Consider the following 16,135-nt stretch of genomic DNA (forward strand, 5'->3'; position numbering starts at 1 on the left):
GATTTCGAAACTTCTCAAGTAGACAGTTCTTTCACCTTGACTTTGTTGCGAAATGAAGCAAACTGTGCCCAAGAAGGCAGCATTTCCACACTCATTGCGATCATTTACATACTTGCCAAGCTGTGAACTTTACAATTTGTAACATTCTACGGTAGGAAGGGAGCGGCAGAAAGGAAAAGATGGCACGCTTTCTTTTTTTAAATTTTCTCTGAGCACATTTTTTTAACTTGGCGACATATGAGGGAGTCTGAAGGAGATCTCGCTGTACAGGTGTGGCTGTACCCAAAAAGGCAGCATTTCCACACGCATTAAGATTGTTTACATACCTGCCAAGTTGTGAACTCAGTGGGGGGAATGCCCTTCAGCATTTTGGAGAAGCCATTGGAGCAGGCAAAATCTAATTTTGGAGCAGGTGTAAGCCTCCCACAAAAGCACACGCAGAAAAACGAAAGTTAGTTCAGTGTTCTCTTTAGTTCACATATCACATACTCATAGAAACTAGGAGCAAAATAAGTGATTCACCACAGCAAGCTATGACGTTAGCAGCGATCATACATTAACAGAGACATGCTACTGGCAGCACTCTGCAAAACCACGCAAGGAGCATTAAAGGGACACCATAAAGATCTTCCATTTCGTGGTATGAGGTAGATTATTAGAACAGCAAATGAAGGTCACAGTCTTGAAAGTATTTTGCACTGCAATACCAGCACTAGCTTGACATCACGGACTTCAAAGTACTTTTTCGTACTTGGGCCACTGTGGTCCTGTAAAAGGACTTGAAATTTGCTAAGTCGTCTTCCGCTCTTATAGGATGGAATGTAGTGCAACACTGAAGAACATTTACCCGAGCCTCAGCAGTCGCCATCAAAATCTATGACATCACGGTAGGCTGGGGCAGGAACTCCAAGGCAGGGGCACCACTTGTCTTTCTAGCATCTCTTTAAGATTACAAAACCTGTTCTCACAGTAAGAGGGGCTACTTTGTTATTTCTATAAGTAATTTACTAGTGCAGCTGAAATTTGTTTTCTTTTATTTTCCCATTAAGGAAGGATCACTTCGTAGATTTGATATTCCGCACATTTAAAATTTGTTTTATGAACCATATCAGGGTGGTGTGAGCATGTAATCTTTTTTATTCCACCACTGATATGCGCTCACAGGAAAGGCATACAGGGCTGGACTACTTGCTCGTACGTGCTCAACTTTTTTACCACGAGCTTTACCAAAGGCACATGTATTACCAAAGACATACAGTTGACAAAGAGCATGAACCGTAAATCCACACAAAGCTTGCACCACGCACATTCAGTACGGCCCCCAACAGACACACTTAGGTGCACACTGCAAAAGCCGCTTGCACACCAGGCCTGGGAAGGATATTTTGGCAGGCACTGACTGAGCACCCAATGGTGGTCCAACTGAATTAATCTCGTTCACTAATGGGTAGCAGCAAACCTCCATATGCATAGTCATCAGCTAAAGGGTATATTGCCTTTCTGTGTTTATTTTTATGTGTAACATTTTTAATTTACATACTTTCAAGCTATGCTCTTTTTTTGTATCTCATGTCCTTGTCTTCATGCAGCTCACCTGGCCTATTATGCAAGCAACCCCGCAATCTTTACTTTGCGACTGCTTATATATATATCAGGGTGTCTACTAAGTTGACATTTCCAAATTCCCTGAGTGCCTTTGCAAAATTCCCCGAGTGATGCAGAACTATGTTTTATCTCAAGATGGGCTGAAACCATATCACCCGATGCTGTCACTTTCTAGTAAGCATATGAAAATATTTTTAAAGAAAGCCGACTTAATCCGATTTGAATACTAAGGAGTAGTGTTTATGTTATTCAAAAAAAGAACAGAAGGGAGTGGTTATTAAACTGTACAGCAAATAAAATGTATCCGAAAAAAATTGCAAATCGAATTGAACATTCTCAAGTACAAATAAAAAGGAGATGCATAGAGAAGCAAATATTTTCGAATATCGGCCATTTCTATCAACTGATAGCAAGCTCAGTGGTATGAGGCCCGAACTTTGTCACAATTGAGATTCTCTCTCAACAGCTCGTAAGTCAACCTGAACTGTCCTGACATACTCTCAGCTCGCGCAAGACCTCTCAGTGTTGTGTTTCACTGTTTTAAAGAGTTTATTTTGGTTTCGATGAGGGACACCTGCATCTCGGCGTCAGCCGACACTTTGTTTTTTTGAGCTCAGGCTCCTTCAAAGAAGCGCTCGCATACTTAATTCCCCTTCATTCCTCAGTGTGTCGATCCTTTCTGTTCTCGTCCTCCTTTCGCCACGCGTTCACCCCACGCACCATTTGAAGAATACTCTTGGTCAATTTACAGTCAACGTCCAATTTCTCGGACCCCCTAGGGGCCGCGAAAACTTTCTAAAAATCAGGCAGTCCGAAAAAATAAATCCATGTCTTTTACTGCCCTTAAGGGCTCAAATCGACACAGGCACGTCTGAAAAAGCTCTGAATGCCTATCAGTGCACTCATTAGGCATATCGATGCTCCTACTGTGACAGGTTAGGGCGGGTGCACACATGTAAAATTAAGGAATACATACTGTGTCCTGTGACAATTGCCCCTTCCTACGCTTGTTAAGTTTCACCGCGTCACACGACTGTACAGAGGCGAAACTGACATTCGGGAACCAGTATTATGCAATGCGCCGTGCTTTCCGAGCTTCGAAGCCAAAATTATTGCCGACAGCGGAGAAATGAAGAAACACAGCACCGAACGGCAAGAAGCTGAATAGCGAACGTCGAAGCAGCTAGGCCTAGCGTTGGCGCAGTGGTGGCTACGGCTGCCAGCGGATCTGCGTGCGAGAGCACCGGTTCAAGGCAGCGAGGTAATCAAGATGGCAGCGGTGGTGGCTTTCATTAATGCCGTTTCGGACCTACGATCACGCAAAACGTCCGGAAAATCGGTCGGCGAAGAGTTCTTGCGTCTGAAATTTCAGACGTTATGATACATTGACTCTATGGGGTACGTGGTGGTGCCGCCAAGCCGTCAAAATTATCGGGAATCCGGAAAGTCGGTCGTTGACTGTACACTGGCAACTCCTCCAGCCGACGACTGGGCGTCAAAGACGATTCGTTACGATTCCTGTCTGTTACTCGAGCCAGCATAACCGCGACTTTCGACCCTTTCAAAAAAATTACGGCTAATTTTCCCTGATAGAGGCACAAATTCCCTGAGTTTTCCCCGAGTTTTTCCAGACTACTCAAAATCCCTGAGAATTTCCGGTTCTCCCGGTTGGTAGACACCCTGATTTATTTCTATAGCATTAACAAGAGGGTGGCAGGTCTTGTTGTGAAACTTAATAAGAGGTACAAATTGAAGGTCGTACAGGTCTACGCCCCTACATCCAGTCATGATGACCAGGAAGTCGAAAGCTTCTATGAAGACGTGGAATCGGCGATGGGTAAAGTCTAAACAAAATACACTATACTGATGGGCGACTTCTATGCCAGGGTAGGCAAGAAGCAGGCTGGAGACAAGTCAGTGGGAGAACATGGCACAGGTTCTAGGAATAGCAGGGGAGAGTAATTAGCAGAGTTTGCAGAATGGAAGAATATACGGATAATGAATACCTTCTTCCGCAAGCGGGATAGACGAAAGTGGACGTGGAGGAGCCCGAACGGCGAGACTAGAAATGAAATAGACTTCATACTCTGCGCTAACCCTGGCATCATACAAGATGTGGACGTGCTCGGCAAGGTGCGCTGCAGTGACCATAGGATGGCAAGATGTCGAACTAGCCTAGACTTAAGGAAGGAACGGAAGAAACTGGTACATGAATGAATGAATGTGTGGTTTTTATTGGCGCAAGGGCCAGGTATGGCCAAAGAGCGCCATGCAAGTGGTAATGATTTCGCAGTGGATTGATGGGTTCTATGGAGTTGATGTGACGTGGCTGTAAAGGGGCCTAAAATATAGTCGCTGTAAAGTGCGTAAAATGTACGAGTAATAAAATTATGGCGATGACAAATGACGCGTACTATGAGCATTGAGGTGCATTTCAAAATAATGATACGATATTAAAAATTGCATAAGTTTCTAAAATTCACTAGAGCACCATGGCCCCGTTAGAGCCCTTGAAACATAAGGGCCTGGAGGCATGTGCTATATAAAACAACTATCACAGCGGCATCCTCTGGAAAGAGGATGCGCTACGAATTTATTGGGCTCATACCATGTAAGACAACCTCATTTAAAAAATTGAGGACTACATTGGTGTTGAAAAATGGTTCCTTACCAATAAACATAGCTGGGTGAAGAGGTATGCAATAACGATATGCAAGAGGAAAATGTTTCTTTCTTTCAGATTCGGCTTTGCGACACTCCAAGAGGACGTGGAGGACGGTCAGCCTCTCACCACATCGACCACAGGTTGGCGGTTCATCTCCAGTAAGCAGAAAATTGTGAGTGCCAAATGTGTGCCCTATTCTGAGGTGGCAGAAAAGGACATCTGTTCACCGTGATTTTGTTGGGGAGGGCCAAACACCTAACTGTGGCTTTATAACGTGTAGTTTATTGTTTATTTCTGCGTTCCACATGCGTTGCCAGTGTTGTCGCAGTTTCATGCGCAAGAAAGGCTTCAGATCTGTGACAGGAACAGCAGCTCTAGGAAAAGTGTGCCAGTACATTACCCTCGATACCTCTATGGCCGGGTACCCAGCATATCACTACATGTATATGTGATAGATAAATACTGCTTAAGAGGGAGTAAAGTTCAATGAAAACAGGATTTTTAAGCTTTTGTAATGAAATTAATGCTTTTACGAGACTTAGCGAGTCTGTGTATACAATTGCTCTGTCGAGTTTTAATTTCTGTATATGTTTTACTGCAGACAGTACTGCATAGGTTTCTGCAGTAAAGATAGTTGTTTGCGGGTTCAATAAGTCAGATTTAGAAAGAGAGGGACCAACAGCAGCATAAGATACACCAGCATGTGATTTTGACGCGTCTGTGTAGTATTCGGAGCAGCTGTACTTCGATTGAAGTTCGCAAAAATGCATAGTGATTTCGAGGTCAGGTGCATGCTTTGTGACCGCTACAAAGGATACGTCACAGTCTATCACCTGCCACTCCCAGGGCGGTAATAGCTTAGCTGGAGGCATTAGGCGATGTTCGAGAACAGGGACATCCATTTCCGTGCTAAGTGCTCTTGCACGCAGTGAGAAAGGAAGTCTCATAGAGGGTTTATTATGAAAAAGTGTTTCACACGTCAAGTCGTTAACAGTTTTGAAACACGGATGTTCTTTATTGGAGCGCACATTGAGAAAATAGGTAAAGCTGATGTACGTTCTCTGAAAATGTAGTGACCACTCGTCTGACTCTGCATAAAGACTTTCCACCGGGCTTGTTCTAAATGCGCCAGTGGCCAGGCGGATACCCAGACGATGAACGGGGTCTAACATCTTTAGCGCACTCGGTGCAGCAAAGTGATATACTACGGCACCATAATCTAATTGTGATCTAACTAGGCTCCTGTAAAGATTTAGGAGGCACCTCCTGTCGCTACCCCATGTAGTGTGGGATAGAACTTTAAGTAAGTTCATGGTTTTTATACATTTTTCTTTAAGATATTTTATGTGTGAAATGAAAGTGAGCCTGGAGTCGAGAATGACACCTAGAAATTTGTGCTCTTTCTTGAAGGGAATTTGTTGTCCACCCAGTTCTACACAGGGATCAGGTACCAGGCCTCTCTTTCTTGTGAAGAGAACACAAGAGCTTTTGTGCGGGTTGATTTTAAATCCATTTTGGTCTGCCCACTTGGACACCTTGTTTAAGCCCTGCTGTACCTGTCTTTCACACACTGTAAGGTTGCAAGATTTGAAACCTATCTGTATATCATCTACGTAGACGGGATAAAAAATGGCCGCTGGCAGTGAAGGACGAAGTGTGTTCATTTTAACTATAAAGAGAGTGCAACTGAGTACTCCTCCCTGGGGTACACCTGTTTCCTGTATAAAAGGTCGCGACAATACATTGCCGATTTTCACGCGGAAGCTACGATCCGACAAATAGCTTTCAATTATGTTCTGCATATTTCCACGGATGCCCATCTCAGACAGGTCTCGCAAGATCCCGTAACGCCATGCCGTGTCGTATGCTTTTTCCATGTCAAGGAATATCGATAGGAAATACTGTCCATGTATAAATGCATCGCGGATATTTCCTTCAATGCGCACCAGATGATCGGTTGTCGACCGCCCTTCTCTGAATCCACACTGATAAGGATCGAGCATATTGTTGAGCTCAAGGAACTGTATAAGTCTGCGATTTATCATTTTCTCAAAAATCTTACACATACAGTTTGTTAGTGTTATCGGACGATAACTTGATGCCAAGGAAGGGTCTTTTCCCTGCTTTAGAACAGGAACTACAATCACTTCTTTCCATGTGGATGGGAGGTATCCCAAAGCCCAAATAGTATTGAAAAGTGTAAGAAGTGTAACTTGTGCGTGAGTATGTAGGTTTCTGATCATGTCATACATGACTCTGTCAGGTCCGGGTGCAGTGCTTTTACATGTGTTCAAGGCAGCTCTCAACTCGGCAATACCGAAAGGCCGGTTATACGGTTCATTCTGCCTGGACTTTCGTATGATTGGCTTACGCTCTACTATTTCTTTATGTTTAAGAAAGGATTGGGAATAGTGCGTTGAGCTCGACACTTGCTCAAAGTGCTCCCCAAGTGAGTCTGCCTGATCTTGCAGTGTATCGCCCTGTGTATTTACCAGAGGGAGTGAATATGTTTGTCGCCCTCTAATTCTATTTACCTTGTTCCATACTTTGGCCTCATCTGTATAAGAGTTTATACTCGATAAAAACTTCTCCCAACTTTCTCTTCTAGCCTGTCGGCGGGTTCTCCTGCCTTGGGACTTTACTTTCTTAAAGTTGACAAGATTTTCTGCAGTGGGCGAAGCGCGTAGCAACCCCCACGCTTTGTTCTGATTCCTACGTGCGATTCTGCATTCATCGTTCCACCACGGGACATGCCGTTTGCATGCCGAGCCACTTACTTCACATATGCATTTAGATGCGGCATCTATTATGAAGGCTGTGAAGTACTCCACAGCAGCATCGATTTCTAAAGAAGACATGTCATCCCATGATATACTAGTTAAGTTTCGGAATTTCTCCCAGTCTGCTGTGTCAATCTTCCACCTAGGAGCCTGTGGTGGGTATTCATTTTCTTTAAGTGTTCTTAATAGTATGGGAAAGTGGTCGCTTCCGTAGGGATTGTTCGTAACTTCCCATTCGAGTTCAGGCAGTATGGACGGGGAAACTATGCTCAGATCAATTGAAGAAAAGGTATTGTTTGCAAGACAGTAATAAGTGGGTTTCTTCTTATTCAGAAGGCACGCACCAGAAGAAAAAAGGAACTGTTCAACAAGACAACCTCGCGCATCTATACGAGAGTCGCCCCACAGAGAGCTGTGCGCATTGAAATCGCCAAGAACAACATAAGGTTCTGGCAAATGATCTATAAAAGATTGGAATTCATGTTTCGTTAATTTGTAGTGTGGGGGTACGTAAAGCGAGCAAATCGTGACGATTTTATTTAGAAGAACAGCTCGAACCGCCACTGCTTCAAGGGGCGTTTGTAGCTGTAAACGCTGACAGGAAATACTTTTATGAATAAAAATGGCAACACCGCCTGATGATACGACAGCATCATCGCGATCTTTGCGGAACTTGACATACGGTCGGAGAAAGTTTGTGTGTTGTGGTTTTAAGTGTGTTTCCTGTAGACAGCACTTTTGGATTGTGTTTTTGGATAAGCTCTTGCAAGTCATCAAGGTTCCTAAGAAGACCTCTAACGTTCCATTGAATAATTTGTGTATCCATATTGAAAGTAAATAAGTGCTGTGTGTATGGAAACGGAGGTGATGCCTTAAGTTACAGAGCTCTTTCGAGGCCCTGTAACGGGGGTTCTGCCCTTTCTGGAGCGTTCGAGGGAGCCTCGCCGCTCCTTAGGCGCTTGGTGCGCCTTGAGGATAGGTGTAGTGTCCATTGCCTCTTGTGAGGCGCCGGACACATGCTCTTGCGAGCGAGAAGTTTCCCGAGAGAGTCCCGCCTTGGAGGGCAAGACCCCTGCGCCCACCAGCCCGGAGGTCAAAGGGGCACCCTGCGGGATTTGGCTGCGCCGGCTGTTGCCAATGCTGGAAGGGGCGGGGGAGGTTGGGGTAGCCTCGGCTGCGCCCACCTTCGCGGATGATACTTCCTTCTGCTCGGTTGGTGGAGCAGCGCTAGCTGCGACCACCGTGGGGGCAGATGGCGTAACTGCCAACTCACTGCTTGTGGGTCGGACAGCCACCGGAGGCCGTTGTGGCGCTGCCCCCTGACGCGCCACTTCGGCAAAGCTTTTCTTTGTGAGGTATGCTACACGCCTTCGTGCCTCTTTGAACGATATATTCTCTTTTACTTTTATTGTAACAATTTCTTTTTCCTTCTTCGAGGAGGGGCACGACCGTGCGTACGCGGCGTCGTCCCCGTCACAGTTTACACAGTGGAGAGAGTTCTTACAAGCTTCAGTGGCATGTTCAAGGGCACTACATTTCGCACATGTTTGGCGGCCCCGGGAGCTCTGCGAACTGTGGCCGAAACGCTGGCATTTGAAACATCTTAGGGGATTTGGCACATATGGTCTGACACGGAGCTTGATGTACCCGGCCTCTACAGACTCAGGCAGAATACTTGAAGCAAATGTGAGTATTATGTGCTTTGTTTGAATTTCTTTTCCATCCCTTCTCATCTTAATTCTTCTCACATTGACAACATTCTGCTCACTGAAGCCCTCCAGGAGCTCAGCCTCTGTCAGCTGGAGCAAATCATCATCCGAGACAACGCCGCGGGTGGTGTCACAGAGTGCGGTGTGGAGTTACTGTCAATGGAACATCTCCAAATGATACTAGACTGGGCAACTTTTCGTATTGTTTCTGATCATGCAGCTCTAACAGGAGATCACCACTTGCCAGCCTTGATACCTTGTAGCCTGGACCAAGGACATCAGTTAAGGACTTGGAAACTAGAAAAGGGGAAATGTTTCGTACTTGTTTATCAGATTTTTCTGAGTGGATCACATGGTAGCGTGGGAAGTTCGGTCTTTGACGTCCAAGGAACTGGAAAACTTCATCGGTGCGCCCTCTTTTCTGAGGGCGATCAGGAAGCGGAGGGAAGGAACTAGCCATAGAATAATGTAATTTTCGGCAATAACGCTAGCCACCCACCGTGGAGCCCTACAAGGGGACGCTACACGGACTGTAAAAAACAGGTCCTGTAAGCGCCAGCTGTACGTTATCACTATAACCAAATATGAGATAACCTAGGTTGGCTATTCACACAAGGTTAACCCTTGCTGCCTGGAAAAATTGGAAGTAAGCGGAAGCTAGGAGAAGACAGGAAAGATGAAAAGTCAGAGAAAGACGAAGGCTGGAGGGAGAGAGAGACAGGAAAAGGCAACTACCGATTTCCCCCGGGTGGGTCAGTCCGGGGGTGCCGTCTACGTGAAGCCGAGGCCAAAGAGGTGTGTTGCCGCCGCCGGGGGGCCGTAAAGGTCCAAACACCCGGCATTGGCTCAACCCCCAGGATCCCCTTTTCCGCGGACACAGCTAAGCCGCGCACGGCTACGCGCGGGAGGGTCAAACCCTCGTGTGCTCGGGTACGTGGTGTCGCAACACACCAAACGCCTGCTGACACAGACGCCCCTGCGGGGAACTGGTACATAAGAAGGCGATCAATGAGTTAGCGGTAAGAGGAAAAACAAAGGAATTCCGCATCAAGCTACACATCAGCTATTCGGCTTTAACTCAGGAAGAGGACCTTAGTGTTCAAGCAATGAACGACAATCTTATGGGAATCATTAAGGAGTGTGCAATAGAAGTCGGTGGTAACTCCGTTAGACAGGATACCAGTAAGCTATCGCAGGAGACGAAAGATCTGATCAAGAAATGCCAATGTATGAAAGCCTCTAACCCTACAGCTAGAATAGAACTGGCAGAACTTTCCAAGTTAATCAACAAGCGTAAGACAGCTGACATAAGGAACTATAATATGGATAGAATTGAACATACTCTCAGGAACGGAGGAAGCCTAAAAGCAGTGAAGAAGAAACTAGGAATAGGCAATACCTCATGACCTCGAGCGTACCAAAATCTTGGAAGAACGCCAACATAATCCAAATCCATAAGAAAGAGGACGCCAAAGACTTGAAAAATTATAGACCGATCAGTTTACTGTCCATTGCCTACAAAGTATTTACTAAGGTAACCGCAAATAGAATCAGGAACACCTGAGACTTCTGTCAACCAAAGGACCAGGCAGGATTTCGTAAAGGCTACTCAACAATAGACCATATTCACACTATCAATCAGGTGATGGAGAAATTAATACGCGGAATATAACCAACCCTTATATACAAATTTCATTGATTACGAGAAAGCATTTGATTCAGTCGAAACCTCAGCAGTCATGCAGGCATTATGCAATCAGGGTGTAGACGAGCCGTATGTGAAAATACTGAAAGATATCTATTGCGGCTCCACAGCCACCGTAATCCCCCATAAAGAAAGCAACAAAATCCCAATAAAGATGGGCGTCAGGCAGGGAGATACGATCTCTCCAATGCTATTCACAGCATGTTTACAGGAGGTATTCAGAGACCTGGATTGGGAAGAATTGGGGATAAGAGTTAATGGAGAATACCTTAGTAACTTGCGATTCGCTGATGATATTGCCTTGCTTAGTAACTCAGGGGACCAATTGCAATGCATGCTCACTGACCCGGAGAGGCAAAGCAGAATGGTAGGTCTGAAAATTAATCTGCAGAAAACTAAAGTAATTTTTAACAGTCTCGGAAGAGAACAGCAGTTTACGATAGGTAGCGAGGCACTGGAAGTGGTAAGGGAATACATCTACTTAGGGCAGGCAGTGACCGCGGATCCAGATCATGAGACCGAAATAATCAGAAGAATAAGAATGGGCTGGGGTGCGTTTGGCAGGCATTCTCAGATCATGAACACCAGGTTGCCATTATCCCTCAAGAGAAAAGTGCATAACTGGTGTGTCTTACCAGTACTCACCTACGGGGCAGAAACCTGGAGGCTTACGAAAAGGGTTCTACATAAATTGAGGACGACACAACGAGCTATGAAAAGAAGAATTATAGGTGTAACATTAAGGGATAAAAAAAGAGCAGATTGGGTGAGGGAACAAATGCGAGTTAATGACATCTTAGTTGAAATCAAGAAAATGAAATGGGCATGGGCAGGACATGTAATGAGGAGGGAAGATAACCGATGGTCATTAAGGGTTACGGACTGGATTCCAAGGGAAGGGAAGCGTAGCAGGGGGCGGCAGAAAGTTAGGTGGGCGGATGAGATTAAGAAGTTTGCAGGGACAACATGGCCACAATTAGCACGACTGGGGTAGTTGGAGAAGTATGGGAGAGGCCTTTGCCCTGCAGTGTGCATAGCCAGGCTGATGATGATGATGGTATATTTATTTGAAATACCCCTAAGGGCCCTCAAGCGAGGGTAACATAGAAAGGGAGGGAGGCAACCCAAACTTGTGCATGAAAAATACAGCCCTAGCGCTCTGCACACTTCAGCGCCTGTAATAAATATTATAGTGATTTTTTTAGGTCAACATCGAGTTCCTCTCAACTTCGGATAGCCCAACAGCTGTAGAGAGTTTTGCCACCAAGGATCGACACAGATGGTCCTGCATCAACCAGAAGAGTCTTAATATGACAATGTCCCATTCTTCGATCACTCAATGAGCTACTGTATTATTCCTTCTCCCATGAGTTGACTATAATAGACTTTGTTATCAAACCTGCCAAATATAGCTTGCATTTTATGACTTGCATGCTGTACCACAGTGCCCAGTACTCCTGCATTGAAGACTTTGAATCATGCACCTTGGCGAGTGTGCTTCTCATAAAATGGTCATCAGTTGCCTTTCAAATGATAGCATGCTTAATAAATCACAGATGCTTGAACTTGTTTCAGCACTGGAACGGCCTTCTTTTATTGAGTTTGATGTCAAGTTCATGCTACTTCAGCATGGTGAATTGAAATCTCTGTATTGATGCATCGCTTTTTCATATGCACTTGTAATTATTAATGTGTGCAATGGAGCTATAAATAGCCCTCCACAAATTACCGCCCATGAAAAGACCAGATGTTGAACTAGCCCCCCCCATTGGCAAGGCCTAAAAACCACAAACGCACTCTGCTAAGAGTTTATCTAGTTGTGCACGGCAATTAACCAGCCACGATTACTTTGACAGGGTTCTAGGTGCGACAATGATGCAATCACAGTGCTATACCACACTGAAGAGGCACTGGCAGTAGCCTCTAAGCAGAGCTGCCTTGTGCTAAAAGTAAAAAAATACAACCAACCTCACACGGGCACTTCAAAGGCCCTTGAACTGGCAGTCTTCCTACTCAATGGCAAATTGGGTGCTGCCACACACACTGATTCAGTGGCCACCGAGTCAAAAAGTCAATCGAGTCGACAGTTTCATGCCACTCTTTCGAAATCTCGAAGGTCTTGTAGTAGCAACTGCATGCCCTCTCGTAGCAGTGTTTTGAAACAAACACGATAAAGAAATTTCTGTCCCCAAAACATTCTCTAAAAACTATCAGCACCGAGTTAAAAATACTTTAATACATGCAGGTAGATAGTGCTACGAATCACTGGTCATTTTTTTTTTTTTCTTGTGCGGCTTTGGTATGGTTGTGACCATCACGACACTCGTTCATAACGTGGAACATGTGAAACTCTCGAGAGCCGTTGAAAACTGCTGTGTGGTAGCAAAACAACACCTTCAAAGGACCTCAACTCAAGGGCCCTTGAAATGTGGCCATGCGACTTGGGTATAACGGTGCAGAGAAACTAAACAAACTATAATGATAATTGTGAATGACATCACAGTTTCACGTGCAATATGATAGTGCAAGACCTGTAGACCTGATAACATCTATGGAGTGCACTCAAAGGACGGGTATAGGTTTATTCGATTCAGCCAAGTTTCTCTGCACCTTGTGCACCTACTAACGGTGCACTGCACCTAGGCCTTCGATTCACTTAAGTGCAGTGTTGCACCCTGCACCCCCGTGCTCGACTGAGCGGGGTGCAGGGCAAGGTGCTACCGCAGTGCAACCTTGAACCCTGCAGTGAGTGGTTGCAGCCTGGCACACCATAACTGGCACCACCTGCACCTTTTAATTTGTGGTGCCATGCACTTTCTCTGAATCAAACAAACCTTTTATGAGAACAACACTCACATTGCTACAGACAGCCATTCCCCAGCACAAATAACTCCAGCAACCCTCTACCGTACGTTATGCAGCGTCGTGCGCAGACGTCTTCAAGCCAGTGGTGGACATTTTCAGCATCTCCTGTAGTAATCACGGCACTAATGAACGTAAGACTTAAAATTTTAAGACCACCCTTTCCACTTAACGGTTATAGTTTTCGGGCACTCCGGACAAGCACGTAAACGCCTGCTTCCACCGATTCCGTAAGATTGGGCCGCAACACCGGGAATCTGAATTGCATGGCCAAACCTCGTCGCACAAGTGTCTAACTTCAACTTCGTAAATGCGACTCTATAAATCATGAAACGTTCATGAGGAATAAGCTCTTAACCGCTAGAGATTAGCTCAAAGTTGCAGCCATCCCTTCAGTATAACATCCCAAAGAAACATTCAAGAAAATGCACTCAACAGAAATCTGTACAATCTATGCGGCTCTGAAATTCGCCGTGCTTAAAAATAATAGCAGCAAATGCAGTGAAGCAACACAAGAAAGTTATCAAGTATGCTTTGGCGGCGCCTCCAGGACAACCGAGGAGTGGGGGTGGGGGGAGAGAAGGAGTGACACCAAAGCGTGAGGATCGCCTGGGTCTCCGCGTGCGCACGGCATGCCCGACAGTCCCGCATTTATACGCCGAGGCCTCGGCGGCCCGAACCCGCGGACCGCCATGGTTCCAGCTTTGATCCCCCGGCTGCCACTTGGGTGCCCTGCACCGCCCGCTTTATTGTAATTTCAGGTGTTCTCCTGAAACCTCCGTCTGCCGTATTGAATACTGCCGATTGCAACGGTTGCAGTGTGGTACCTGCGACAAATCCTTCGTATTCACGGAGCCCCTCGGAAGGTTCCGCGCAAACACAGAAACCGATACCACTGCTTACCTTTGCGCAACGGATGTTCATTTTCAAGATAAATAAAGTACAGGAGCACAGGTCTTGGACAAGCCAACGTCTCAATGTACGATCACAAAACACTAAGCCACCGCTACCACGGCCACCCGAACCATAGAATAAAGACTGATAAAGAACCAACCTTACAGAAGGGAAACTGTACTTTCCGCAGTGGTACGAAAATAAGCAGCGGCAGCGCATGAAACTTATCTAAGTGGACGCCAGATAGCGCTGCTTAACCCATCACAGCCACAGGGCTAGACGAGGTTCCCGTTAGGCTGATAAATGAACTGGGACCAAAAAGTAACGAAGCTCTCGTGAAAGCAGTTGAAAAAACTTTAAAAGATAGACGAATACCAGACAGTTGGCGACAAAGTAGAATGAATTTAATTTATAAAGGTAAGGGGGAGAAAGACAGAATTCACTCGTATAGACCGTTGACCATTACATCGGTAATATACAGGCTAGCAATGCAGGCAATCAAATTAAAGCTTCAAGCATGGGCAGAAAATAATGGCATTTTGGGAGAGCTTCAGAATGGCTTTAGAATGGGGCTCTTGCATTGCCCAGGGGGCGCTGCGAAAAAGGTGCTAAAAAGCGCCCTCTGTCCTAAAATGGGTCGTACCAAGCTCGGTCGTCTGCTTCGGAAAGCACGTTTACAATATGGACCCGCCACTTTCGGTTGTGTTGTATCACGGCCTGCAGCGAATATCGGGCGCCGAAGATTTTTTCAGGAGTGGCACGCTGCGTAAAGGCAAGAAATTATGCAGTGCCGAATACGTGTATGCCGTTCAAGAATTAAGCGGCGAAGTTATAGCGCGGTGTCAATCGCAAGTGAAGCGAGTCGCGTACGAAGTGGAACTTCAGGTAAGGTTTGCACGCTGCTAGATTCAGGCGCACAAACGCGAGGAAATGCTTGCTATAAATGAATCCACAGCAGCGATAAGCAGACATCATGTGTACGGAACTGCTCGAGCACACGACGGTACGCGCCGCGACGGCAGCGGTCTTTCAGCATGCTGCGATGTACGAGCTGCTCGAGCGCACGATCGTACGCGCCGCGACGGCAGCGGTCTTTCGACACGCCGCGAAACGGCGGGTCTCCTGCAATCTTTGTTGACTGCATGCCGCTAAACAAGTAGTTAGGCCTGCGTTGTAGTAGCGGCCATCTGTCCCTTTTAGTAACTGGTAATAACTGATGCAATGCATATGAGCTCGCACGTACGTGCGAATCGCGCAGCGCGAGCTCGTGCGCTGCTCGCTTGATGTAGCTTTTAATGACAACGCTCGAAAATCGATCTGCTGTAATCAATACTATCTTGCTGCGTTGCCTCAACATGCTGGCTTGAGGTCAAGTATGAGCACATTTAACTCTCTAACCTGTGCTGCTCGTAGTGGGGTAGTGAATTATCACCGAATCAACCCGGCCATTTGTGGTCATTTGCACACACCTGGGCACTTCACCACTTCGCACCGGTCGAATTGTTAATTGTTGCTGTGGCCGGGCTTCGAATCGTGAATCACCAGCCATGCCTGCTGCTATGTCGGTCTGCCGTCGGGACTGTAGGTGAAAAAGACCGAATTTTAGAACGCAGATCTATAATCAAGCAAGCTTCAAGACAGGTGAAGCAGTCAGCATGGCGCGAAGTTTCGCTTACCCAGCGCGACGAACTGCAGTTATACAGCGCGCCCAACGCTCCGGCCGCTTCGTGAGGCCTCGAAGGGAAACGATAGAATCGGATGTTGGGATTCAGGCCTTCTTATTCATGGGAGCCCACGACGCAGCAGTATCGACGGTGACGCTTTTTTCGATGCTGAGCTAGGTCCCTCCGGATCGGCGTCGCCGATTCCTTCTGCTTCCAGCATTACGTCCCACGACACACGGAGAGTCCGTTTT

The 16,135-nt window shown here is 46.2% G+C and overlaps 1 protein-coding gene across 1 annotated transcript in view; it reads right to left on the reverse strand.

Annotated features, from left to right (window-relative positions):
• vnc (GNAT family N-acetyltransferase vnc) overlaps positions 1 to 14,384 on the reverse strand; it is a 158,280-nt gene extending 143,896 nt beyond the window's left edge. The window contains exon 1 of the mRNA XM_050193993.3: positions 14,230 to 14,384. Coding sequence (XP_050049950.1) covers positions 14,230 to 14,250 — 21 coding nt within the window. The 5' untranslated portion in view covers positions 14,251 to 14,384. The remainder of the gene's footprint in view (positions 1 to 14,229) is intronic.
• Between the last annotated feature and the right edge of the window lie 1,751 nt (positions 14,385 to 16,135).

The sequence above is a fragment of the Dermacentor andersoni genome, chromosome 1 (genome assembly GCF_023375885.2).
Source record: "Dermacentor andersoni chromosome 1, qqDerAnde1_hic_scaffold, whole genome shotgun sequence".
Lineage (NCBI taxonomy): Eukaryota > Metazoa > Arthropoda > Arachnida > Ixodida > Ixodidae > Dermacentor > Dermacentor andersoni.